The following is a 25583-nucleotide window of genomic DNA, read 5'->3' as shown; positions in this document are numbered from 1 at the left end:
AAGATTTTTGTTTAAAGTGTATGTAAACCTTAAGGGGGTTGTAACATCAGAAGGTTTTTTTTTTATCTTAACACATTCTATGCATTAAGATAAAAAGCCTTCTGTGTGCAGCAACGCCCCTAATACTTACCTGAGCCCCATCTCGAACCAGCGATGTTGCACGAGAGACTCTGCTGTCTGGGACACTCTCTCCTCATTGGCTGAGACAGCAGTGAAGAAGCATTGGCTCCCACAGCTGTCAAAGTCAGTGAGCCAATGAGGCGAGAGAAGGGGTGGGCTGGGCCACGGCTCTGTCTGAATCGCTTGGGTGCCCGCATAGTAAGCTGCTTACTGTGGGGGCACTCAGCAGGAGGGAGTGGCCAGGAACGCCAAAGAGGGACCCGAGAAGGACGATAGGGGCATGATCTTTTACATCTACTTGATAGAATCTGGTAAATGTGTGGACTGAAGACCAAGTTGCGGCGTTGCAGATCTGAGCCATGGAGGCTTGGTGATGCACTGCCCAAGAAGCACTAACAGCCCTGGTGGAGTGCGCTTTAATATGAAAAGGAGGAATTTTCCTCTTTAAGCATTAAGCTTGAACAATCACTTGACAAATCCATTTAGAAATGGTAGATTTCGACGCTGCCTGTCCACTTTTAGGACCGGAGAATGATAAGCCCGACATCTGTCCTTTGACAGTACCTAAGGCCAGCTTCATTCCTAATCCTATCTGACATATTTCCTGGGGTGCCATTCTACCGCCATCTTTACGATCTCGGCAAACCAAGATCTCCTGGGCCACAAGAATCACCTCTTTACCTTCTTGCTCGATCCTGTGAGAAGGCGCAGAAGCAGCAGAATAGGAGGGAACACAGATCAGTGAAAAACTGATCCCATGGAAAAACCAAGGCATCTGTTGGTATGCCATCGGATCCCTTGTCCTTGACACAAAGTTGTTGATCTTGTTGAACCTGGACGCAAACAGATAGACATCTGGAATTCCCCATCTTTAACATATTGACAGAAAGATGTTGGGGTGAAGGGACCATTCTCCCGGGAACAATTGTTGGCGACTCAAGTAGTCCGCCTGTCAATTCTCTATCCCTGGAATTAAAAATTGCTGATAGGCAAGGAAAGTTGTTTTCTGCCCAAGATAGAATATGATTCACCTCTTTCTGGGCCGCACAACTTCTCGTGCCCCCTTGGTGATTGATATAGGCCACAGTTGTGGCATTGCCGGATTGGATCCCGACAGGACAATTCCTTAATCTGGGTGCCCAGCCCTCGAGGACCAGGCGTACTGCCCGAATCTCTAGAATTACTGATGGGCAAGGTCATCTCTGATTTGGACCATTTCCTTTGGACAGATGCTTCTTCCAGGACTGCTCCTCAGCCCAGAAGGCTGGCATCTGTTACCACCTTCCAGGATTTTTCCTTTTTGAAGATTCTTGGATATCAACCACCAATTGAGGCTCTGACGCACATTGGGGGATAAATGCATTGGAAAGTCCAGAGCTTGAACCCTATTGTTCCAAGTTGACAGGATACTGTTTTGCAGCAATCTTGAATGAAACTGCGCATAAGAAATTATTCTTCTTTGTTTTGACCAACTGAATCAGTTCCCTTATGGAACTGATCCTTTCCCGGGGCAAAAAATACGCTCTTCTGAGCTGTATCTATGATCAGCTCTTCTTAATGGTTTTAAGGATGATTTCTCCTCCTTAGCTCTGACCAAAGTTTGGTTTAAGTGGGCTACCAATTGATCTATTAAGAGAAGATAGTCTAAGTAGTATTGTTCTACCTTGAGCCCTTAACCTGGCCAAAGGTGGAGCCAGGACCTTTGTAAACACTCAAAGTGCAGTAGCTAGACCGAAAGGCAGAGCTACAAACTGGAAATGAAGATTTTCTACCTCGAAGCGTAGAAATTTCTGGTGAGCGTGGAAAAATCGGCACATGGAGATAAGCATCCTTGATGTCGATTGACGCCAGAAGTTCTCCCCCTTGTAGGATGGAGACTACTGATTGGATTCACTCCATGTGAAAAGAAACGGATATTCAAAAACCGGTTTAGATCATTGATACCTAAAATGGCTCTGACATCCCTGTTTGGTTTTGGAACTGAACAGGTTTGAATAAAACCCTAAACCTTGCTTCTTCCAAGGGGACCATTGATACTCTTTGAGACAAGAGATGATCCAAAGCTAGAAAGAGACTTCTTTTTCACTGGATCTCTGAGAACGTTTGATCTGAACATTTGAAAACGAGCAGACGGGAACTCTCCAAACTCTAGTTTGTAACCTAGAGAAATTGAGGAAGCCACCCATCTGTCCTGACATTGTTGCTGCCAGACCCTTGAAAACTGTAGAAGCCTTCCCCCCACTGGAGCGAGCGGGGGCGCCCCTTCATAAGGAGGCTTTAATATTCTGTTTTGTGGGTTTCCTATACCAGGTCCTCTTTTGACCTTGGGACTGACCCTGAGGTTTACCTCTTGAACCTGACAGTGGAGACTGTCGTGACTGGCTGGAGGCTGATGCCCCTGGAGAAGAAGCACGTTTAAAAAAAAAAAAAAAAAAAAAAAGTTTCTTAACCGGTAGAAAGGAACTTTTCACATTAGAAATTCTTTGGATATACTTATCCAGATCGTCTCCAAATAATCATTCACCATAAAAAAGGCAAACTAGCCAAGAGCTTTTTGCATGGCGCTTCGGCTGACCAATTTTTCAACCATAGGATTCTATGCACATGTACCAGCCCTAGCATGAGCCGTGAGGCCTGGAGAATAGAATCTTTCATAGCGTCTACTGTAAAACACAAAGCTTCTGATTTCCCGGCCAAATCCTGGGCCTGCTCATCAGGAAAAACTTTGAGTACCTCTATAAACTGGTCCTACAAGGACTGAGATACTCCTATCGCTGCCAGCGTTGACTGAACCGGCGAGCAAAATATAGTTTTTAAAAAAGGAACTCCAACTTCTTATTTGTTGGATCCTTTAGCATATGAGCATTGTCTACTGGACAAGTCATGATTTTGTTTACAGAGGCTATAGCAGCGTCAATTGCTGGAATTCCCCATTAGGATTGCTGGAGGATGCCATCTTTACTGGGATGGATCTAGGCTTTCGTGTGACTTGTAAAAGTCTTTCTAGAGCCCTTTTTGAAGTGTTTTTACCCCCCTTCTGAGCATAGCCCGATACACAAGCAGAGGTACCATCAGAAGGCATGCATCCACTGCTTGAGCAATAGTCCAGCTCTGTCACTGCTATTAATGCTCAGCCTGATGCAATAGTAAATGTGTCAAAAGGAATGCCTGTGTCACCAAACTCTTATATGCAAACAAAACATCTGTTTTACCTTTGCTCTTGTGTCCCTCTGCAGCTTGCAACAACACAATGGTACCTTTTAAAAAATATACCTTCCCGCACTGGACGCCAAGGCCGCGCTAAGCACCGCTCCCTCCCCACGTCGCCTACGGCCCTTCCCCTCTTTTTAAAAAAAAAAAGTTTTCCCATGCGAACGCAGGCTTCTGATCCTATGGGATCAAGGGAGGGAAGCAGAAATGGCGAGGGGGGGTCTGGAAGCCGCCAAGCAGTGTGCTGGTTTTTTTTTTCCCCAAATCTTGCAGCGCTCTTTCCCCACTGAAGAGGGGAAGAAAACCAGCACAGGGGGGCGTCTGGTGGGGAGAGGGAACCCCCCCACCCCAGACTTACCAGAGGTCTGCCGTTTGGCCCAAGGAAGAAGCATCTGCAGCGTTCAAGACACAGCGTGGGCTCTCTGAGAAGCATGAAACGGTGAGTGCTCAACACAGCCCCCAGTGGTAACACATAGGCATGACAGCATTTACTAAATTAAAAGGAGATATTCATAATAAAATTTTTAAAAATTTCTTAAAAAACTCCACTTACCTTTCCCACCTCAGGTTTTTCGGTGGTAAACCAACAGACCCAATCTTCACCCTTCACGATGGGTTCCGTTAAACCTTCAGGAGCTGGGGATCCTCTAGGAAACCCACAATCCTGGACCTGTAATAGCACCACCGTCAGTAAAACTTTATGGCCTTAATACCAAAAAGTACTGGATCCCGGGGTCCAGCTCTCTAAAAAGAGAAACGTTACAGGCAAGACCTCGTTTCTTCGGATACGAGGCCCGGGTACCATTCAATTCGTCCAAAAAAAACACACTTTGAATGGATCCGGCTGCATGGCTAGAGCCCCAGCAAAGATTGCTCCAGTGGAGCTTAGCACAGCAAATCTTTACTCATGACCAACACCTTAGACACTGGCAAAAAAAAACTGAGGTACTCCCACCAGTGGGAGGAGTTATATAGGGAGTGCACTTTTTAATTTAGGGCGTGCCAGTGTCCATCACCTGAAGGTGACCTATAACCCACATAGTAACTACTATGGCTCTGTGTTCCGTGATGTACGATAAGAAATCACTGCACAGGGCAGGCAAGTTTAACTGCTTCAGCCCCGGAAGATTTTACCCCCTTCCTGACCAGAGCACTTTTTGCGATTAGGCACTGCGTCGCTTTAACTGACAATTGCACGGCCGTGCAACGTTACACTAAAACAAAATTGAAGTCTTTTTTTCCCCACAAATAGAGCTTTCTTTTGGTGGTATTTTATCACCTTTGCGGTTTTGATTTTTTGTGCTATAAAAACAAAAAAAAAAAGAAAACGATATATTTTTTACTATAAATATCTCTATCTCTATCTCTCTCTATATATCTATAAAAAAAATTTGTTCCTCAGTTTAGGCCGCTATATATTCTTCTACATATGTTTGGAAAAAAAAAAAATCCTAATAAGCGTATATTGGATTTGTAGACACTATAACTTTCGCACAAACCAAATAGGGGATAGTTTTATGGCATTTTTATTATTTTTTTTTTTTTTAATATATTAGTAATGGCAGCGATCTGCGATTTTTATCGTGGCTGCGACATTATGGCAGACACTTCTGACACTATTTTGGGACCATTGTCATTTATACAGTGATCAGTGCTATAAAAATGCACTGATTACTGTGTAAATGACACTGGCAGGGAAGAGGTTAAACACTAGTGGGCGATCAAGGGGTTAAGTGTATCCTAGGGAGTGATTCTAACTGTGGAGGGGAGATGGGCTACCACTGACATGACAGCGATCACTGCTCCCGATGACAGGGAGTAGTAAATCCCGGTCATGTCACTAGGCAGAATGGGGAAATGCCTTGTTTACATAGGCATCTCCCCGTTCTGTGGCTCTGTGACACGATCGCGGGACACCGGCAGACAGAGACCACGGGTCCCGTGGTCACCCTGTACGCGGCGGGTGTGCGCACGCTAGCCCCGCCAATTCAAGGGGACGTACAGGTACGCCCATTTGCCCACCGTTGCTATTGTGTCGACGTATAGCAGCGTGCAGCAGTCGGCAAGTGGATAATATGTTATTTTTGACAAAAACATGAAACACATGCCTCACTGTATATTCTGAAGCAAATAGTTTATGGAGAATCCGTTGCAAAATTTCTTACCTGGATTACTTTGTTGCAGGAAGGCAATGCCAAGCAACTACCATGAAATTAGAGTTTAGTCGGCTGTGCACAATCATCCTAAAAATAAAACTATTTGGTGCTTTTATTTTGTTAACTATATGGTTATAAGCACTTTATTTCTGCTCAGTAAGTCTACGGAGACTACTGGACCCACTCTTCCACCCCCCAACCCCTCCGTTATGGGGGGTAAGAGGATAGGAAGAGGTTGATTTAGTCCTGTCCTTGACTGATACGTAACATTTAGGGAGCATTGTCACCCAGGAAAGGATGTGTGTTACTGGCAAGATCACAAGGTAACAAAAGGAAAAACCTGAAAAACGAAAACCAACACAGCCACCACATCTAAGGACTAGTAAACTGCACTGCATAACATTTGTGCTCCTAAATGTATCTACACAATAAAATATTGCGTCTTACCTCATCATGCATGTCTTCATTGTGTTGCTTATAGTTCAGTGAAAATACATGCTTTTTCATACCAATATGGTCCTCTGGGGCTTCTCTTTTACGAGTGTTCCTTTGTCTTTCGTCTCGCATTGGTCTGTGTTCCGATTCAAAATTCTGTGTATTCTCACCATCATGAAGGTGACCTACATCTGAGCTATGGTCCAGTTTGGAAACATGGTTGTATTCATTTCTTTCGGAAACAAAAGCAGAGTCTGTGGTAGGTTCACTGGATTTAGTCCTTTTTTTCTTCTTATGCCTTTGAGGTTTCTTCTCAGGTTGTTCTCGTGTTAGATCCGTACCATTTACTGGCTCAGTAATTTGCCCTCCATGGTCCAGTTGATTCACTGCATCATTATGACCAAGGTGGCTATGGTTATGAGAATGATTTGTACCTTTATGCGTGTGATTATGCAAGTGAGGACTACGGGATAATTTATGATCGGCTGGCAATGATGCCTTTTTCTCTTTACAATCGTCGTTTACTTTGGAGGATACAGAATTTTTGGTTTCATTTTCCGCATTCGTGTGGGAATGATGATCGTGTATGTGAACGTGCTTTCCTTCTTGAACGTCTAAGACATCCAAATGTGAAAGTGGGTCATGACCAACATCATCGTGACCAATCTCAACTACTTTTACCTCACCAAGGCCCAAGCTGTTTAAAAGTTTTTCTAGTCCAGAATATGAAAGCCTTCCATTCTCCCCATAGCGATGGAACAGCTTTTCAATATAGTATTTCTGTTCATGTTCAGCCTCTGGTGACAACGGCTGGCTTGATAATAGTTTTGCAACCTCAGTCTGAAGATAGGGCTCTTGTGAGATCTGATAGTCACTGTGAATGTGGTTTTCATCTGATGCAATTCTGTGATTGTGCACATAACCGTGGCAATGGTTGCAGTGATGAAAAATGAAAGTAAACAAACAAATGAAACAGAGTTTTGTATGCACGTGTACCTTCATTTCTATTGTACCTAGAAGGGTAAAAAAAGAAAATAAAGTTTCAGTCTTCATACTAATAGGATTTCTTATGTTAAGCTTGGATGTACACAGTCTTATATTGTGACAATCATATTTAGAAATCCTGCTACGGAACTTCAGCTTCAGAGGAGCCTTTCTGAATCTTTTTAGCCTTAGAACCCAAGGCTGTTGGAGTTGAATTCCTTCCCAAATAGGGGGGGGGGGGGGGGGGGGGGGGGTGAGGGCACACTAGACAGGGCTGCCACCTCTCCCCATTACAGTCCTATCGGTGGAGTCCTTGGCTTTAGCTATAATATAATGAAGGGATACCTTAAAGCAATATTAAAGTGATATTTGACCTTTGGGTTTTGTTATTTTTATTAATTAAAACAAAACGTGTCTATACTTCCCCGCTCTGTGCAATGTTTTTGCACAGAGCAGCCCCGATCATCTTCTTTTGGGGTCCTCCACCAGCACTCCATGACCCTCTTTGGCTTATGCCCCCACGGAAAGCAGCTTTCCACAGTGGGCACCTGTGCTTGCTCGCTCCCAAACCCCGCTGCTGCGTCTATTGACAGACAGCGTCACTCAGCCCCATCCCCACATTTGATTGACATCAGCGGGAGCCAATGGTGCTATCAATCCGCCCAATGAGGAGGGAGACAGTAGCTGCTGCTCTCGTGCACAGTGCTGGATCGGATCAGGCTCAGGTAAGAAAAATGGGGAGCTGAAGCACAGAAGGTTTTTCACCTTAATGCATTAAAAAAAAAAAAAAAAAAAAAAAAAAAAAAAAAAAAGCTTTAGAGCCACTTTAAACCCAAAATGAAACATATTGCAGCTTACCAATTCTTAGATGTGATGGCTGCATTTGTTTTATAGTTAATTTCCTTTATTTTCACCTGGTGATCCAGTGAGTGTTTTTCAACAAAATAAGCTTTACTACAGATGTAGCAGTTAGAGGGTTGAGAAACTAACACTGACAGGGGCGCGTACAATGATCAGCTTTTACTTATTTATATAAAACCTTTATCCCGAAAAGGAACAAAAAACTGTTGCTTTAACTGCAAATAAAAGTATGATCTGGAGTTGAGCCTCAATTTATTAGTGTATTTAAATCTGCATCTAACATTTCTGGGCACCAGTCCTCAGGAAGGATTTACTGGAAATGGAGCGATTACAAAGAAGGGCAACTAAGCTAAGCAAGGGTCTGGAGGATATTAGTTATGAGGAAAGGTTGTGAGCACTGAACCTATTCTCTCTGGAGAAGAGACGCTTGAGAGGGGGATATAATTTCAATGTACAAATACCATACTGGTGACCCCACAATAGGAATAAAATTTTTGCGGAAGTGAGTTAACAAGACACGTGGCCACAATTAGAAGAAAAAAAAAAAAAAAAAAAAAAGAGAGAGGTTTAACCTTAAACTACATAGAGGGTTCTTTACTGTAAGAGCGGAAAGGATGCAGAATTCATTTCCACAGGCTGTGGTCTCAGCAGGGGGGGGGGCATCGATAGTTTCAAAAAATTATTAGATAAGCACCTGAACGACCGTAACATGCAGGGATATACAATGTAATACTGACATATAATTACAGACACAGGTTGAACTCGATGGACTTGTCTTTTTTCAGCCACCACATCAAACGATTGTCAAGCTGCCGTACATTACATTTTTGGGTTCAAGACTACTTTTAGTGCCACAGAGAATATAACCACTTTAAAAGTATTATTAACCACTTGACAACTGGGCACTTAAACCCCCTTCCTAACCAGACCAATTTTCAGCTTTTGGTGCTCTCACATTTTGAATGACAATTACTCAGTCATGCAACACTGTATCTTTATGAAATTTTTGTCCTTTTTTTCACACAAATAGAGCTTTCTTTTGGTGGTATTTAATCACCGCTGGGTTCTTTATTTTTTGTGCCGTAAAAGAAAAAAGACCGAAAAATCTGTAAAAAAATACATTTTTCTTCATTTCTGTTATAATATTTTGCAAATTAGTAATTTTTCTTCATATATTTTGGCCAAAATTTATACCGCTACATATCTTTGGTAAAAGGTAAAAAGGTTTTTTTTTACTTTTTTTTTTTCCACAAAATTGTCATATTAGCAGGGTATTTCTCACAGACCGCATATGCATACCACAAATTACACTCCAAAACACATTCTGCTATTACTCCCGAGTACGGCGATACCACATGTGTGAGACTTTTACACAGCGTGGCCACATACAGAGGCCCAACATGCAGGGGAGCACCTTCAGGCGTTCTGGAGCACCCAGGCCAATTCTGATATTTCTCTCCTACATGTAAAAATCATTTATTAGCTAGAAAATTACTTAGAACCCCAAAACATTATATATGTTTTTTTAGCAAAGACCCTAGAGAATACAATGGCGGTCGTTGCAACTTTTTATCTCGCACGGTATTTGCGCAGCAATTTTTTTAACGCTTTTTTTTTGGAAAAAAAACTGTTTTGTGCTTTACAAAAACCAAAACAGTAAAGTTAGCCCAATGTTTTTGCATAATGTGAAAGATGAAGTTACGCCGAGTAAATAGATACCTAACATGTCACCCTTCAAAATTGCATGCGCTTGTGGAATGGCGCCAAACTTTGCTACTCAAAAATCCCCATAGGCGACGCTTTAAAATTTTTTACTGGTTACATGTTTTGAGTTACAGAGGAGGTCTAGGGCCAAAATTATTGCTCTCGCTCTACCGATCGCAGCGATACCTCACATGTGTGGTTTGAACACTGTTTTCATATGTGGGCGGGACTTAGGTATGCGTTCGCTTCTGCATGCGAGCACACAGGGACAGGGGCGCTTTAAAATTTTTTTTTTTTTTTTTTTTTTTTATTGTTCATTTTACTTTATTTTAGTTTGATGCTTTTTTCCAAAAAAAAAAAAATTTGACCACTTTTATTCCTATTACAAGGAATGTAAACATCCTTACAATAGGAATATGGCATGGCAGGTCCTCTTTACAGTGAGATATGGGGTCAATAAGACCCCACATCTCACCTCTAGGCTGGGAAGCCTGAAATTAAAAAAAAAAAAAAAAAAAAAAAAAACCACACGATCCTGGCTTTGATCGTAACTGTGAGTCGGTAGAAGCGCGGGAGGGGGGGGGGGACATCCCCTCTCTCCTCCCGTAAGAACGATCAAGCAGTGGAACAGCCGCTATGATCGTTCTTATGGTGTAGGGAATCGCCGGCTGAAAAAGCTGATATCTGAATGATGCCTGTAGCTGCAGGCATCATTCAGATATCCCCGCACAAAGTCAAGGACGTTGTATGACGGCCGGCGGGCGGGAAGTGGTTAAAACACATTTTTTTTTTTTTAACACAAAGTTGTCCATTTATACAATATTTCTACCATATTATATGTACATACCAAAAATGACACCACAAAATAGATTCTCCTACTCCTCCTGAGTACGGCGATACCACATGTGTGAGACTTCCACAGCTTGGCCACATACAGGGGCCGAGTACAGCCGAGCATGGCTCAGCATGGCGGGGTAATGCAGAGTATTGTGGGGGTATTGCAGAGTAATGCGGGGCTTTGTAGAGTATTATGGGGGTATTGCAGAGTAATGTGGGGCTTTGCAGAGTATTATGGGGGTATTGCAGAGTAATGTGGGCTTTGCACACTGAACAAACAGCAAAGGCTGTTTTGGGGCGGTATTTTTAGCGCAATAACGCCTGCAAACCGCCCCAGTGTGAAAGGGGCCTAAGTCAGGGGTGCTCAGCCTGTGGCCCTCCTAGCTGTTGCAGAAATACAAGTCCCATGAGGCGTTGCAAGGCTGACAGTTATAAGCATAACGGGACTTCCGCAACAGCTGGAGGACTACAGGGTGAGCACCAATGCAGTAAGTGATTAAATCAGCTGCTGAAAGGGAGGGTCTATTCTCACTTTAACCACGCTATAGCTGAATGGCCAGTTCTGGGAGGGTGTCATATGATGGCCTCCCATGATCGGGCACGCATGTATGGCAGCCATTCTGACAGAAGCTGGCCGTGCATGCTGGAAAATTAGTGGCTAATGGTTCCCAATCAGTGCTCTCCAATGTTGGATCGTTAGTATAGCAGCTCTGGCTGAAAAAAAAAAAAAAAAAAAAACTTTACCGTTTAGTTTTTTTTGTTTTTTTCTTTAATTCATTAAAGTATATTTTTTCCAAAAATATCTATTTCTGGTTTGCCAAACTGTTGGCTTACCAAAGAGAAAACGTTGTTCAGCTCCACTCTTCCTAATGAATGGGCTGTATGGTGAGGAAGTCTGCCTGAGTATTGAGGGATCCTCTTATATGGACTGCCGATACTGAGGGAATTATCTTCTCTGCTTCCCCCAGGATTTCCTGGGTGAGCATCATTAGTTTGTGGGACCTTGTTCCTCCCTAGTGGTTTAGGTAGGACACAGCCACTGCGTTATCCGAGAAGATCTGTACTTCCCTCCCCGGACCTGGTCCTTGAAAAAGTCCAACGCTTTTCCAACCGCCAGGAGCTCCGTGAAATTGGAGGAAGATCTGCTCGGCTCCTGATTCCAATGCCCCTGGGCGTAGAGATCTCCCAAGTGAGCTCCCCAGCCACTTGCGTCCGTTGTCACACTCAATGGATCTAGTTGGGTTCAGGACCGACCCCCCAACAGGTTGCTCAGACTGAGCCACCAGTCTAGGAAACTTCTTACCTCTCCTGAGAGGGGTACTCTTGTGTCCAGGGATTTCCTTCTCCCGTCCCAGGAGGAGAGAAGGAATCCCTGGAGGCCCCGAGAGTGGAACTGGGCCCAGGGTACCGCTGTAATGCATGATGTCATGAGCCCCAGCACTCTCATAATGGTCCTCAGAGAGGCCCCCTCGGTTGCGTGGAGGGTGGACACAGCCCTCCACACCTTCGCAATCTTTTCCTGGGGAAAGAAAACTTTGGGCCACTGAATCTACCCTGTAACCCAGGTACACCTTGGACTGTGAGGGATCCAGGGAGGACTTCTTCTGGCTGATTATCCAACCTAGAGTTTCTAGAGTGGACAACACTCTGTCTCGGTCTGACCAAAGCTGTTCTAGGGCCAGACTGTAGATTAGCATATCGTCCAAATATGGGATCAAGGCTACCCCCCTGGAAGTGTAGAAAAGACACCACCTCAGCGAGAACTTTTGTAAAGATTCTCGGACTGGCCTCCAGGCCAAAGGGGAGCGCCCTGAACTGCCAGTGTTGGACACCTTGCCCTGTCTGAACCGCAGGAACTTTTGATGTTTTGGGGACAATGTGGACATGCAGATAAGCATCTTTCAGATCTAATGTGATCATGAAGACTCCCCCTTGGAGGTGTCTGACCGTGTCAATAGTTACTATACAAGAAGTTCCTTATGGAAAGTATCTGTTCTGATCTTTGGGGAGATAGGCAAGTGTAAAATTCGGAGGAGGGGGGTGGACAGGAATTCCAAGCTGTAACCCTCCCTTATATTCTAAAGGTCCTAAGGGCTCTGCGTGATCCTTTCTCATTGGGGAGAAACCACGAAAGCCTCCCAACCTTTAGGTTGGCGTCATTTGGCCTCCTTGTTGGAAGGTCCAGGCCCAGAAAAAAGGTTTCCACCTTTTTCCTTGCCCTTTCCAAACCCCCACTTTCTCCTTGGCTCCTTCTTATCCTTAAACCGGTCTTTTGAAGGGGGGTTCTTCTTCTTGGGTTTAGTCAGGAATTTCTTGCCCTTCTCTGTCAATCGGGATAGGACCTGACTTAGGAGGTAAAATCCCCTTCCCACATTTTTACCCATATGGTCTTCCTAGCGGAATTTAGAAGAGCCGCCGACTTGGCAGTTGTTGTAACGGTTTCCACCGTAGCATCTGCCAGATAGGCTGCCGCCTTGCCAATTACCTCCAGAGAAACGAAGACGTCTTTAGATTTGGTTTCACGCGAGACGTGGTCCGTCAACCTGCTGCCCCATGCATCTACGTTTCTGGCAACACAGGCGAAGGCCAAAGTTGGACCGATAGCTGCAGAATTGGCGTCCCAGGCCCTGCGCAGCAGAGTTTCTGACCTCCTATCCATCTGATCCCATATGTTACCGGAATCCTCAAAGGAGAGGTCCGAATGTTTGGATACCTGGGATAGAGAAGCATCCAAACGCAGAATTTTTCCTCCTCCTCACTTTTAAAAGGGCATCTATGCTTCCAGGTCTTAAGGTTTAGTAGCTTATGCTCCGACTCCTTCCATTCTCTCAGGATTATGTCCTTGAGAGATTGGTGTACAGGCAAGGACTTAGCCTGAGGTCTGCCTAGTCCACTATATAGCCTATCCTGAGCCGAGACCTGAGTGGATGGCATCTGGATATCCTCGGACGCATAGATTGCCTTGAGGAGACCCTCCATATCTTCGGCTGAGAAGAGATGGCCCCCAGGCCTAGTCTCAATTAGGGCTGGGGAGAAAGTAAAAAAAAAAAAAAAAAAAAAAAAAAAAAGAAGGATTTAAATCTTGAATTGAGTTGAGAGGTCAAATCAATTCAAAATTTAAGCAAATCGATTTTTTTTTTCACCACGCCAGTCCTGGAGGAGCTGCGGGCAGGAGTTTTTAGGTGAAGCCGCGGCTGCGGCCTCGCCTAAAAACTCCTGCCCGCAGCTTGTCAGGACCGGTGCAGTGCCAAAAAAACACTTGATTCGAATCGTGAATCGGATTTTTTTTTTTTAGAAAATCGCCCAGCTCTAGTCTCAATCTGACTATCCTGGTCCGAGTCTTCTCAGTCCTCCAGAGAGCTCTGCTCCGGGGCCTCTGCCTCCTCCTCATCTGAACAACGGGGGCCAGCCCTTAGGACTCCCCTGTATTGCTCGCCGAGGTTTCTTCCTGAGAGTGGGACCTTTCCCTACCGGAAGGGGTCTCTACCTGCCTCTTCTCTACGGTACACCTAAAGGACTAGAAGGTTGCTAGCATCTCAGATTGTAGTGCCCGGCACTCTTTCATAGCTTGTGCTGTCTCCTTGCCCGCTAACTTGTAGATGCATTTAAAGCAAAAAAGGTTTGGTGTGGTCCTGTGGGAGTTTCTCATTGCAGTACCCACAACGCCTTGACTTAGAGGTGGCTTTGGACTTGGACCTACTGGCCATCCCCTGGGCAGGGCATTCAGTCTCTGTAAAACAAAATGAATCCCCGTTAGCCATTGCCCCCTTAAGATATCCTGGGGGGAGAGGGAATAGGGCCACCCCTAATCTCGCCCCCACATCAGCTGGGTCAAATCACCCCCTGTGGTCTTCTCAGGTGCTGCCATGGTGGGTCCATCCTCCTCCGTCCCGACTGGACAACCCAACAACCAGGGAGGGACTGCGCCGGATAGATTGGAGAGAAACCGGACCAAGTACCCCCACTCCACTGCCGCTTTTATGCACGCCTGCCGCGCCGATCACCGCCATTTTGTCGTAGCCTGTGCTCCGGAAAATGCGGAAGTTACATCATCAGTGCGCGCCGTGCCAACATCTGGACATGCGTAGTAGCAGCCGGAAGACGCTGATACTGCCACACACCGGCAAGCAGGAGATTCCCTCAGCCCGGCCAGCCAAACCTGATCCCTGGACCGCAGACAGCGCTTTAGGGACCGCCTCCCCAGACAGATGGGGATCCATCGAGCGGCTCCTCCGTTCCATCTGCCACCATCAGGTAGGAGGCGAGAGTGGGTTGTGTGGTCCCTGGAGTTCTGGACACCCTTCACCGTATATCCAGGAGCTTCCAGCCTCTCAGGGGGATTCTTAAATACCTGTACCTCCCCCTGAGAATCTTTTCGGGGTAAAAAAATACCCCCCCGGGAAGGGCAAGGCCCTGTCAGATCCCACATCCACCACTGGCTGCCCTGGGTCTGACACCCAGGGAGGGGACCTCAGCCCCAGGCTTTTGGTCTGGAAAGAAAAACTGTTTTGTTGCATCCTGTGGGAAACAAAATCAATAACTGAGGGACAGAGGGAAGGGTGGGACCTTTTAAACTCTGTTGACTGTTTGTCAGGTGAGACCCGTCATCTCAGGTGTGACGTCCTGGAAGATGACTGGAGAAAAACATCTTTGCCATTCTGAAGCTTCCCTCCAACCACTTTGCATATTATTTCATATATACTGTGATTCTGTACTTGCCAAATATGCTGCAGAAATCTCCCTCCACCAAGTCTGGTTGCAGCCATTTTAACTGTGGGCAGCTGAAGCTGCTGCCTGTTCACTTCCTGGATTTACACAGAAGCACACCTCCAGCTCTGTAGATTTCATTGGCCCCCTTATGACTCATCTCCCTCCCTGGCAAACTCGAGAGAGAGAGGGATTAAGAGAGGGCTGGAGAGAGGGACACACCACAGACATGATATCATAAGCCTAGGCTTTTTACCAGACAAGAGACTGAAGGTCCACTTTAAGGTGGTTAAACTGACCTCATTTACAGACCAAAGTTAATTCCTTTTATCTAAAAGAACTAAAAGATATTTAGTTTATAATCGCTAAGCGCTGACAATGTTGTGAGACACTTGGCAGGCTTTTTTTTTTTTGACAGCTGTGAGCAGAGAACTCTGAAATCTGGGGAAATGCTGTATTAAGATCATGAGGGGGGGGGTTAAATTGGGATCGCGATTTAACGATTAACCGTGCAGCTCTGGATGGAACTGCAACCATCTCAGACATCCAGTCCATCCATGGATGTTTTTTGAATATTCACTTTATTATATAAACAGAAACACCACCTCAGCCTATACTCCCCCTCAATTCACTACACCTTCACTGATTCCTCCAGGTTCCTAACTCCCTGAACTCTTGCCATTTCCCCCATATATTCCAGAATCTCTCCAGTGAGTCTATGTGAACAGTTTCTTCTATGACTTATCTTTTCAACCCTTGTGACCCAGTCCTTTAAACTCGGCACTTCCTGGGACCTCCAGAGACCCAGGATCAGGCTTTTGGCCGCATCTAGAAGGAATGGGACTAAGGTATTCTTATACTGCGTGGCCGTTTTTTTTTTGTATCATGAAATAGACAATGCCAGGGATTCTTCTGAATCCCTAATCCTGTAACTTGATAGGTTGCTGCCAAGATTCCCTCCCAGAAGGGTTGGATCTTTGTGCAGTCCCACCAGCAGTGCGCAAAGGTCCCTGGGGCATCACATCCCCTCCAACAAGTTGGAGGTCCCTCTGCCCCGATCCTGTGTGCCCTCTGGGGGGGGGGGTGGTCACATACCATCTTGCCAGGAGTTTACAGCACATTTCAACTGTCTTTGTGGCTCCTGAGGAATAACCGGCCATTCTCAAAATTTTCCTTCTATGATCCTCGTCTCTTAGTGGGCTTATCTCCTCTTCCCATTTCCCCAGACATGGTGGGAATTCTGATTCTGTTTCTATAATTAGTATTCTATATATTTTGGATATACTTTAATTTAAACTAAGGGGAGAGCAGAAATATTTCTCTATTGTCCTCATATGTTCTTTTCCCTGTAGCGGTTGTGGCAGTGATTGTGGAAAATGCTGTAGTTGTGTGTACCTCCATTTATCTAGTGGCACATTTCCCCATTTTTGTTTGATTTCTGCATAAGTGCAAATCCTATTGCTTTTCATTACATCTTGTAATAGTATTTCATTTTTTACCCATCTTGTGAAGTATAGATGTTCCTCTTTCCCTGACTTAAAATAATTTGTGCCCAGTATCGATAATAGTGATGAATTATGATCCCAGTGGTGCGTTTTTCCTAAACCATCCCAAATTTTAAAAAAGTGTTTCTAGTTAGTGGATTTGTACTATTAGCTAAATCTCGGTGCTGTCTTGGTATCCAAACCATCTTCCCTACATCAGCCCTTACTTTGTGAAATCTCCATATTTACCCCGCTTTTCCCCTCTTTATTGTAAATCCATTCTGTCACCCGGGAAATACAAATCACCTGATAATATTTCTCAAAATCTGGGGCTGCTAATCCTCCCGACCTTTTAGCTTTCGCCATTATTGCATAAGCAATTCTGGCCCGTTTATGTGCCCATATATATTTTAATGTCATAGATCTTAGTTTCTTAAAATAGTCCTGGGGTACTGTTATTGGAATCATTTGAAAAATGTAGGTCAACCTTGGTAGAATATTTACTTTTAAAGCATTCATTCTTCCTATCCAAGAGAGGGGCTTATGTCTCAGGTTCTCCAGTTCATCCATGGAAGTTAACATCTCAACAGGAGAGTCTTCTGATGAGAAGGGTTGAAGAAAAATCACCATGCAAGTTCACTGTAGTTAGCTAAAAAAGTAGAAAGCCAAACTGGGGTGAGTGTTTCCCATGACAATACGGCGTAGACTGCAGAGGAATGGCATTCATGGGCATCGTTCATGAAGGAAGCCCCTCCTAAAGACAATGCACAAAAAAAGCCCATCTAGAATTTGCCAGGGCCCATGTTGGAGACTCTGTACTGATGAGACCAAGTTAAATGTTTTTGGAACTGATAGCTTCAAAACGGCGAGGAATACAAAAAGGGAAATATATGGTGCCTACAGTGAAACATGGTGGTGGTAGTGTCCTTCTGTGGGGCTGCAAGAGTGCTGCTGGTGTCAAGGAGCCGCATTTCATTGATGGTGCCATGCATTCACATGTGTACTGTTCTATATTGAAAGAGAAGGTGCTACCATCACTCCATGCCCTTGGTCGTCGTGCATTTTTCCAACATGACAATGATCCAAAACACATATCTAAGGCCACTGTTACATTTCTGAAGAACAGGGTGAAAGTGATTCAGTGGCCAAGTATGTCTCCTGATCTGAACCCAAATCAAACACCTATGGGGAAATTCTGTTGAAGTTGAGCATCACTCTCATCCAGCACCCAAAAGATTGTTCTTGAAGTATGGAAAAAGAAATGATAAAATATGTCGCCAACTTGGTCCCAGTTCACATATGAGATGCATGAACCAGAGCGATTCCAGTGCAGGTTCCTGCATCGCAAGTCACCTGCCGGTGGTTCACACTGACAACTGCGAACCGCTGCGGGTGTCAATGGAAAGGTAATGACACCCCCAGATCGGTTTGCAGATCGCAGTGCGAACTGCCAAATGGTGCAGGAATCGGATGGCATGGGTGTGAACACCCATGCCATCCGATTCCAGTGCGGACCAAAAACAAGGGTCCTGCACCATTTTGGTGTGAATGCAATGCGAATTCAGCCATACAATCTGTATGGCTGAATTCACATTGCAGATCACATGCGATGTCTGTGCACAGCACAGCCTAAGGCTGGGTTCACATTGGTGCGAAGTTAGACATTGCATGCGATTCACACCACACTGCTGTGCAGATCACATGAGAGGTCTGTGCGACGCAAAATTTGGACATACAGATTGTATGGTTGAATTCCTATCGCATTTGCACCAAGCTGGTGCAGGACCTTTTTTTTGGTCCGCAATGGAATCTGATTCCTGCACCATTTGATTGGTTCACATATCACATTGCGAACTATCTGGGGGTGTTATTAACTTTCTGACACCTGCAGCGGTTCGCATACGGAAGTGTGACTTGTCTGCGAGTCCTTTGCGATGCAGGAACAGGCACTGGAATCGCGCTGGTTTTCACATCGTGCTAATGTGACACTCGGGTTTAGTCAGTTTTGGAAATTGTTCTTGTGTTCATTGAGATTGATTAAAATCTTACTTTTCAAAAAAGGGGTGTACTCATTTATGCTGAGCACTGCATACAGAGAATGTAGTGAAACAAATTATCTGCTTGCAATAGAATTAAAAAACTGAAAGTGGCATAATAAAGATCAATTATTATAAAAATACATTTTAATTCCATTGTGAATGGAAATTTCAGAAACAGGAAGAAAAGCAACAGGAAGAAAAGCAACAGGAAGAAAAGCAACAGGAAGAAAAGCAACAGGAAGAAAAGCAAGAGGAAGAAAAGCAAGAGGAAGAAAAGCAAGAGGAAGAAAAGCAAGAGGAAGAAAAGCAAGAGGAAGAAAAGCAAGAGGAAGAAAAGCAAGAGGAAGAAAAGCAAGAGGAAGAAAAGCAACAGGAAGAATAGCAACAGGAAGAATAGCAACAGGAAGAATAGCAACAGGAAGAATAGCAACAGGAAGAATAGCAAGTATGTGCAAGAACAAATCTAGAAACCCTATTTTTTTGTGTTTTTTTCAGCCAACATAATGTAGTACTCTTTTCTTCATTTTGCTATCAACATGATTTTACCTTAAAAAGTTACCACAAATGTGATAAAACATTGGGGGTTATTTAACAAAGGCAAATCCACTTTGCACTACAAGTGCACTTGGAAGTGCAGTTGCTGTAGATCTGAGGGGGGACATGCAAGGAAAAAAAAAAAACCAACAAAAAAAAAACCAACAAAAAAAAAAAAAAAAACACTGCATTTTTGCGTGCACATGATTGGATGATAAAATCAGCAGAGCTTCCCCCACAGATCTACAGTGACTGCACTTCCAAGTGCACTTGTAGTACAAAGTGGATTTGCCTTTCATAAAAATAACCGCGCCATTGAGTGGGTTCTTTTTTCAAATGATAAAACAAAACTCACTAAATAAACCATCATCTTTTTCCTTACTCATTGTCCTGTGCCAAATCAGCTGAAAATATACATTCATAATACTCCATGTGCTCTAAGCCACAATATAAAAAAAAAAAAAAAAAAAAAAAAAAACACACCACACCCAAATACTACATGTATACCATCATAGCTACCTAAACTCAAAAGTTTAATTCACCATTAAAACAAACCTAAGCCACTAATAAAATGTGTAAATTAGCTGCAGCTATGATGATTTTTCTGCCATTTAATGACAATCTTTAATTTTTCAGCAACTACAAAAACCTGAATGTGTAAAGCAATTCATTTCTCCAAAAATGTGTCAAAATCAAAATGCTTAGACAAAATAGCAAATTACACAAACCACTACTTACCATAACCGTAGTGACAGAGCAAAGATGTGTTTACTCCCAGAGTTCACAGATCATATTCTGTAGAAAAAAATAAAAAAATAATATTGTTTAAGTAAAACCGCACTCCCTGACTTATAAGATGCTAGAAGAGGAGTGAACAGCTAAATAGGTTGGGCACAATAAGGTCATCAACTTTCTCATAAAGTTTTAAGACATCCCTATAAACACTGGGCTAATTATGTGGAAAATAAATGACTAGCTTCATGTGATTGGGAGAAAACATCCTTATCGACAAGAGAGACCATAAAAATAATGGTAGCATTGTTCACAAATACGAACAGAATGTCTCAAGAGGTGTGCAGCATGTTTGTAAATCTGAAAAATGATCACGAACCTTATACCCATATATAGGGCAGGGAATTTATGTATAGCTATGCACCCCAATTCATTTTTGCATTATGCAGAACGTAAGTAAACCTGTAACAAAACCCTCACTGAATGACATTTAATTTTCCAATGACCAATCAGTCCAAGTGGAATACAGATCAAGCATTTTTTTAATTTTCCATTTTAATACATTTTATTGACTTTCCCAAAAAAGTGAACAGAATAAATGGATGTAAAGAACCTGCATAGTGCTGCATACAGTTCAAATAAACCCTTGTAAAAAAGAGTAAGGAATACGGTCCAATTTAAATGCAGTGCCTTCCACCTGGAGAAAAACAAAAAAAAACAAAAAAAAAAAACAAAAAAAAAAAAAAAACAAAAACCACCACACGGGAACCTCACACAAATCACATAAAATGCTCAAAAGGAGGGTAATCAGGACAACATTTTGGGAGATAACCAAGAACTTTCCCTATGGCGGGACCACCGCTTGCAGGACTTTCCTGCCAAAAGGACTGATCAGAGGCAGACCGATCCAGCCTGTTTGCTCTGGCGATGCCCCAGCCTTCTCTGCCCAGGATGCTGCCTCCACTCTTGTAGAATGGGGCATAATTCCCTTCGGAGGTTCTTTGTCCATGGCCATATAGGCTACCCCAATAGCCTGCTTGAGCCACCTCCCCAAGGTGCTTTTGGAAGGCCCCACTTCCCCCATCCTGAAGGATGAACAAGGGAGGTTGACTTTCTAAAATGCTTTATTTACAGAGAACGCAAAAGGCATCTCCCGATATGCAAGGTATGGAAAGCTTCCTCTCCTGGCTGGAAGGAGCTGGACAAGAAGGTAGGCAATATTTCTTGTGTGCAGTGAAATGAACAAACATTCGGGAGAAACCCCGGATCTGTGCTGAGGATTATTCTGTCTGGAAAACAAACTAAAATTGGTTCAGAAATTGAGATTTCACTAATCCTTCAGGCTGAGGTTATAGCCACTAACAGAATGATCTTTACTGGAGAGGTATCTTCTAGGGGTTTGTATGGAGCCTTCGTGCGCTTCTGCAAAACAATTAAGTCCCACCTGGGATAAAAAAAAAAAAACCAAAAAAAAAAAAAACCCAAACAAACATTTACGAGGCACTGGCCTGATCATAGCCAGCGCCTAAAAGAAAAAAATATAACAATTAACGGTCCCCGAGATAGGGTTCTCTCTAGGAACACCAGGAACTGTAGCCCTTCCATACTTTGAAGTAGTTTTGCCCTGGTCAACATTTTTTTTTGTTTGTTAGGAGGGTGGTGATAAGTTTGTCCGACAAACCTCTACGTCTCAGCAAGTCTTCCTCAGAAACCAAGCTGCCAAATTGAGGGGTGCCAGATTCAGGTAGCATAGAAGACCATGCATAAGAAGATCCTTCCTTACCAGCAATCTCCAGGGAAGCTTTGCTGACAGATTCAGGAGCATCAAGAACCACGGTCCCCTTGGCCAGAAAGGAGCAATCAAGATTAGGTCTGTAGATTCCTCTTGGAATTTCATCAGAACTAGCAGTATTAACTGGAATGAGGGAAACGCTAGGTCCTCTTTGTGGAGGGAAAATAATGCAGTTGTCCTTGCATTCTGATTTGCAAACACATCTACCTGAGGTAGACCCCAAGCCCCTGTGATCATCAAAAAGACTTCTCGATTTAGGGCCCACTCTGATTCCATCACTTGCTTTTTGCTTAAAAAGTCCGCCAACACATTCTGCGTGCCCTTTAAGTGGACTGCTGACAGGTGAAATTTGTTTTGGCCCAGGTTAGAATCTGAAGTTAGTTCCATTAGCGTTTTGCGTATCGTGCCTCCGTTTTGACAGATACAGACTGCTGTTGTCTGACAAGATCTGCACGTGTTGGTTCTATAAAGGACTGGTGAATAAACAGAAGGCTCAAGTGTACCGCCTTCATCTCTCTACAGTTGGAGGATTTCCCGGCTTTTATTTTTAACCAAGAACCCTGTGTGGTTTGCTCCTTGAGACGGCCCCACCCCAGCCCCACGCGCTGGCATCCATTGTCAGATGCTTGGCCATGGGAAAAGACCAAGGGAGACCTTTTTCGTTTTTTTTCTGGTCTCTATATCGCCATAAAGGACCTCCTTGTCCCTGAAGCGATCCTGATCGTTTTTTCCAGCGCTTCTCGATGGGACCACCTCTGGAGCATATTTGACCAGAGAGGCAGAGCGTGTAGCCTGGCCCACTGAACCGCCAGGATTGAAGCAGTGAGAAGCCCCAGAACTGATACGGCCACACGCACCAATACTAAGACTGGATTGGACTAGCTTCAGGGCTGACTGAATCTTTTCTATTTTCCCACTGGAAGAAAAATCTTCTGCTGGACTGAATCTCATCCTTTGAGCTGGGATCAGATTAAATTTTTCCTGATTCAAAAGCCAACCTAGCTTGCTAAGGTGACTTTGCCTTACTTGTAGCTTGGTCAACAACTGGACTCCACAAACAGCAATAGATCATCCAGGTAAGGAATTATGGCAATCCACTTCAGTCTCAGTCTCCAAAGCCTCTGCCGTAATGTCAAAAAGCATCCTGGAGCAAGCAGCTTCCTTACTGAGAATAGTGTGTCCACGCGAAAACGTTCGTACCTGATGGACCGGTTTAGAATTTTTAAGATCAAAATCAGACAGCACTTTCCGGACAGCTTCTTGACTAGTAAGACATGAAAAATCAGAAACCCTCCCTGCTCCCTGGGGACCTCCTGCTGGATCAGTTCCTCTAAGAGGGATGTCAAAGCCAGAGCCTTTTCCTGATCTCTTGGGAGATTGGTCACAAAAAAAGAAAAAAAAAAAAAAAAAAATCTGCTTGGGGGTGTCTAGAGACACTCCAGACTGTAAACTCGTCTGACGATGTCCTGAGCAAAACTGGTCCAATGTTGCCTCTTCCCACTGAGGAAGGAAGGCTCGAAGCCCCCCCCCCCACTGGAATGAAGCCATCATCGCTTTGTAGCAGGCTGCTCTGGAGGTCTGAAGAGCATGCCACCTCTTCCTCCATCTCTCTGGGGGTTCCACAATCTCTTCTGACTTTGTTCTTTATCCTTTTAGGGCTGTGAAAAAGGACAAAAATTCTTCCTCAGAGATTTCTTCTTCGGCAGAAAGGCCTTTTTCTTATCCACCGCTCTATCCAGCACGGTTTGCAGCTCTGGGCCGAAGAGTAAATCCCCAGAAAAGGGAATCCCACACAGCCTGATCCTTAAGGCTGAGTCCCCAACCACGATTTGGGCCATATAGCCCGGCTGGCTGGGTTAATGAGAGCCAAAGATCTTGACATCTGGATGGACTCTGCCAGATGTGTCCGCCATATATCTTCCTGCTTTTAAAGAGGGAAGGAAAGGACTCCAACAAATCCTTTCTAGAAGTTCCTGCATCAACATGGCCTTTTAATTGTTCGACCCAGCACTCCTGGTTCCTGGCCACCACTGTGGACGCCATTGCTGGTTTAAGATTAGACAGAGTCGAATCCCACACCTTCTTAAGGAAAAAGACCAGCCTCTTGTCCATGGCATCCTTAAAAATGCCCATGTCCTCAAACGCAAGGTCCATGTATCTTGAGACCTGCGAGAATGCGGCATCAATCTGGTTTCTTGTTCCATACCAGAGATTTGTTTTCCTCAAGGGGAAACCTGAGTAACCTGGAGGAGCGGGAAAAAAAAAAAAAAAAAAAAAACAAACAGACCCTTTTCCCACATCCTTCTTAATGGTTTCTGTCAGTATCCTATGGACTGAAAAGACTCTACGTTTAGCCTCCTCGAGCCATTTGTCTATTCACGACAAAATTTACCATCTCAAGGTTAGTATAAAACTGCCTTTAAGAGGTTATACACCTCCTCCAGAGACAGCTTGTAATGGGAGGACCTAACCGTGTCCCTTCTTCCTTCCTCCTCCGAATCCACTGTGGAAGGAGGAATACTCTTTCGTCCTCTGAATCACTCTCAACAGATTTTAAAAGGTGGATGGTAGAGGAACAGGACCTCTGCTGCAGACCTGACTCCTGTCGCGACACTTTTTTCCATCAAGGAATGCACCGACCCCAAAGTTTCAGCTAACGCTTTTCTGACAAGAAGAAAAAGCTCTTTGCACCACTGAGGATTCTTCTTTCACCAGACCCGCAATACAGGACCTGCAGAATGGTTTCAGGCAGGAGTCTCTGAGCTGATTTTTACAAGAGGGGCACTTCCTTCCGCTTGAGTGAGCTCTCTCAGCTTTAGCGGTGGTATTGGCCTGTAGAACATAAACACAGTCATACCGCCCCTATAACCAACGGCAGACAACGGCAGAATGGGCAGACATTTGGAGCAATACCTCTCAGCAATATCTATTGGATGAAAGGCAAATGGGGGTGGCTACAAGTGGGCGTGTATGTTTGAACGAAAAAGCACACACACACACACACAGGCGATTCTGTCTCTCTGCCCCTTGCTCTCGCTCTGCTGAGGTTGCTCTGTGCAAGCCTCATGTGGCTCGGCCATCTTGAGGCCTTGCTCTGGGTGCTGGTTTCAGCCTAAACTCCATGCAGCATTGAGCTCTCTCTTGCAACACCTGGAAACCAGCCGATAGGATGTGCTAAGTATAAGTCTTGTATTGTGTTCTGATTGTAAGCTTTGTATCATTGCAATTTCCTATAATACCTTAATGTTAGTTTTTTTTCCAATTCTGCTGTTTTAGTACATTCCTACTTTATTGGGAAATAAATGTAACTTGTTTACCAAGCAGAGGTGCTTGTTATATCATTGTGCTTATCAGACTCTTACAGATTAGTAACTATAGGGATTAGACAAATTAATACATGTATGCAAAAGTTATATAGGATATATTAGATTGCATAATATTGCACCGATTACTTCATTTGGCACCCCAGAAAAGCGTGTGAATTTCATTTTTACACAGAATCCACAAAAACCTAATGTATTTTTTGTCTTGAGTCCCTGCAAGCATAAATCCTCAAGTACACCCAGAACTGAAAATCATCTCTAGTGTGGACAAGATGGGCGCTGGCTCGCGAATTCCGGAACCACGCTTGGATGGTCATGAAGATTCTGAGAAATATTTGGGAAACGTAGAACCTGGTGAGATCTTTGGTTGATATATGTATATATGTTAAACGTTTGTATCATTAATGTGCTTTAGGCCTGTAACCAGCCAAAGGTGCTGGCGAGTAAAAGGGCTGATCACCCTTGGTTAGAGATTGACAGGAATTACCATACATCTTTGGAGGAAAAAGTGGGAGAAATATAGGATTTTTTTTTTTTTTTTTTTACCCACGTGAGAGTGAAATAGCTCTGTTCCAATAGGAGATCAATGTGGCCTGCACCCTAACGGGAAGGCATTGGTTGAGTCTGCCTTGTGTCTTAGAATGTGCCTTGTGTCTGGTAGACTG

At 44.1% G+C, this 25583-nt stretch overlaps 1 protein-coding gene across 1 annotated transcript in view; it reads right to left on the bottom strand.

The window, feature by feature from the left end:
- Positions 1 to 25583, bottom strand: part of SLC39A10 (solute carrier family 39 member 10) — a 134083-nt gene that overhangs the window by 78637 nt on the left and 29863 nt on the right. Inside the window, exons 2-3 of the mRNA XM_073633102.1 lie at positions 19810 to 19866; positions 5934 to 6934 (exon numbers count right to left, since the gene is read on the bottom strand). Coding sequence (XP_073489203.1) covers positions 5934 to 6923 — 990 coding nt within the window. The 5' untranslated portion in view covers positions 6924 to 6934; positions 19810 to 19866. The remainder of the gene's footprint in view (positions 1 to 5933; positions 6935 to 19809; positions 19867 to 25583) is intronic.

Source organism: Aquarana catesbeiana, linkage group LG06 (assembly GCF_042186555.1).
Source record: "Aquarana catesbeiana isolate 2022-GZ linkage group LG06, ASM4218655v1, whole genome shotgun sequence".
Classification (NCBI taxonomy): domain Eukaryota; kingdom Metazoa; phylum Chordata; class Amphibia; order Anura; family Ranidae; genus Aquarana; species Aquarana catesbeiana.
Note: the sequence above shows the minus strand (reverse complement) of the source record. Positions and strands in the feature narration are given on the sequence as shown.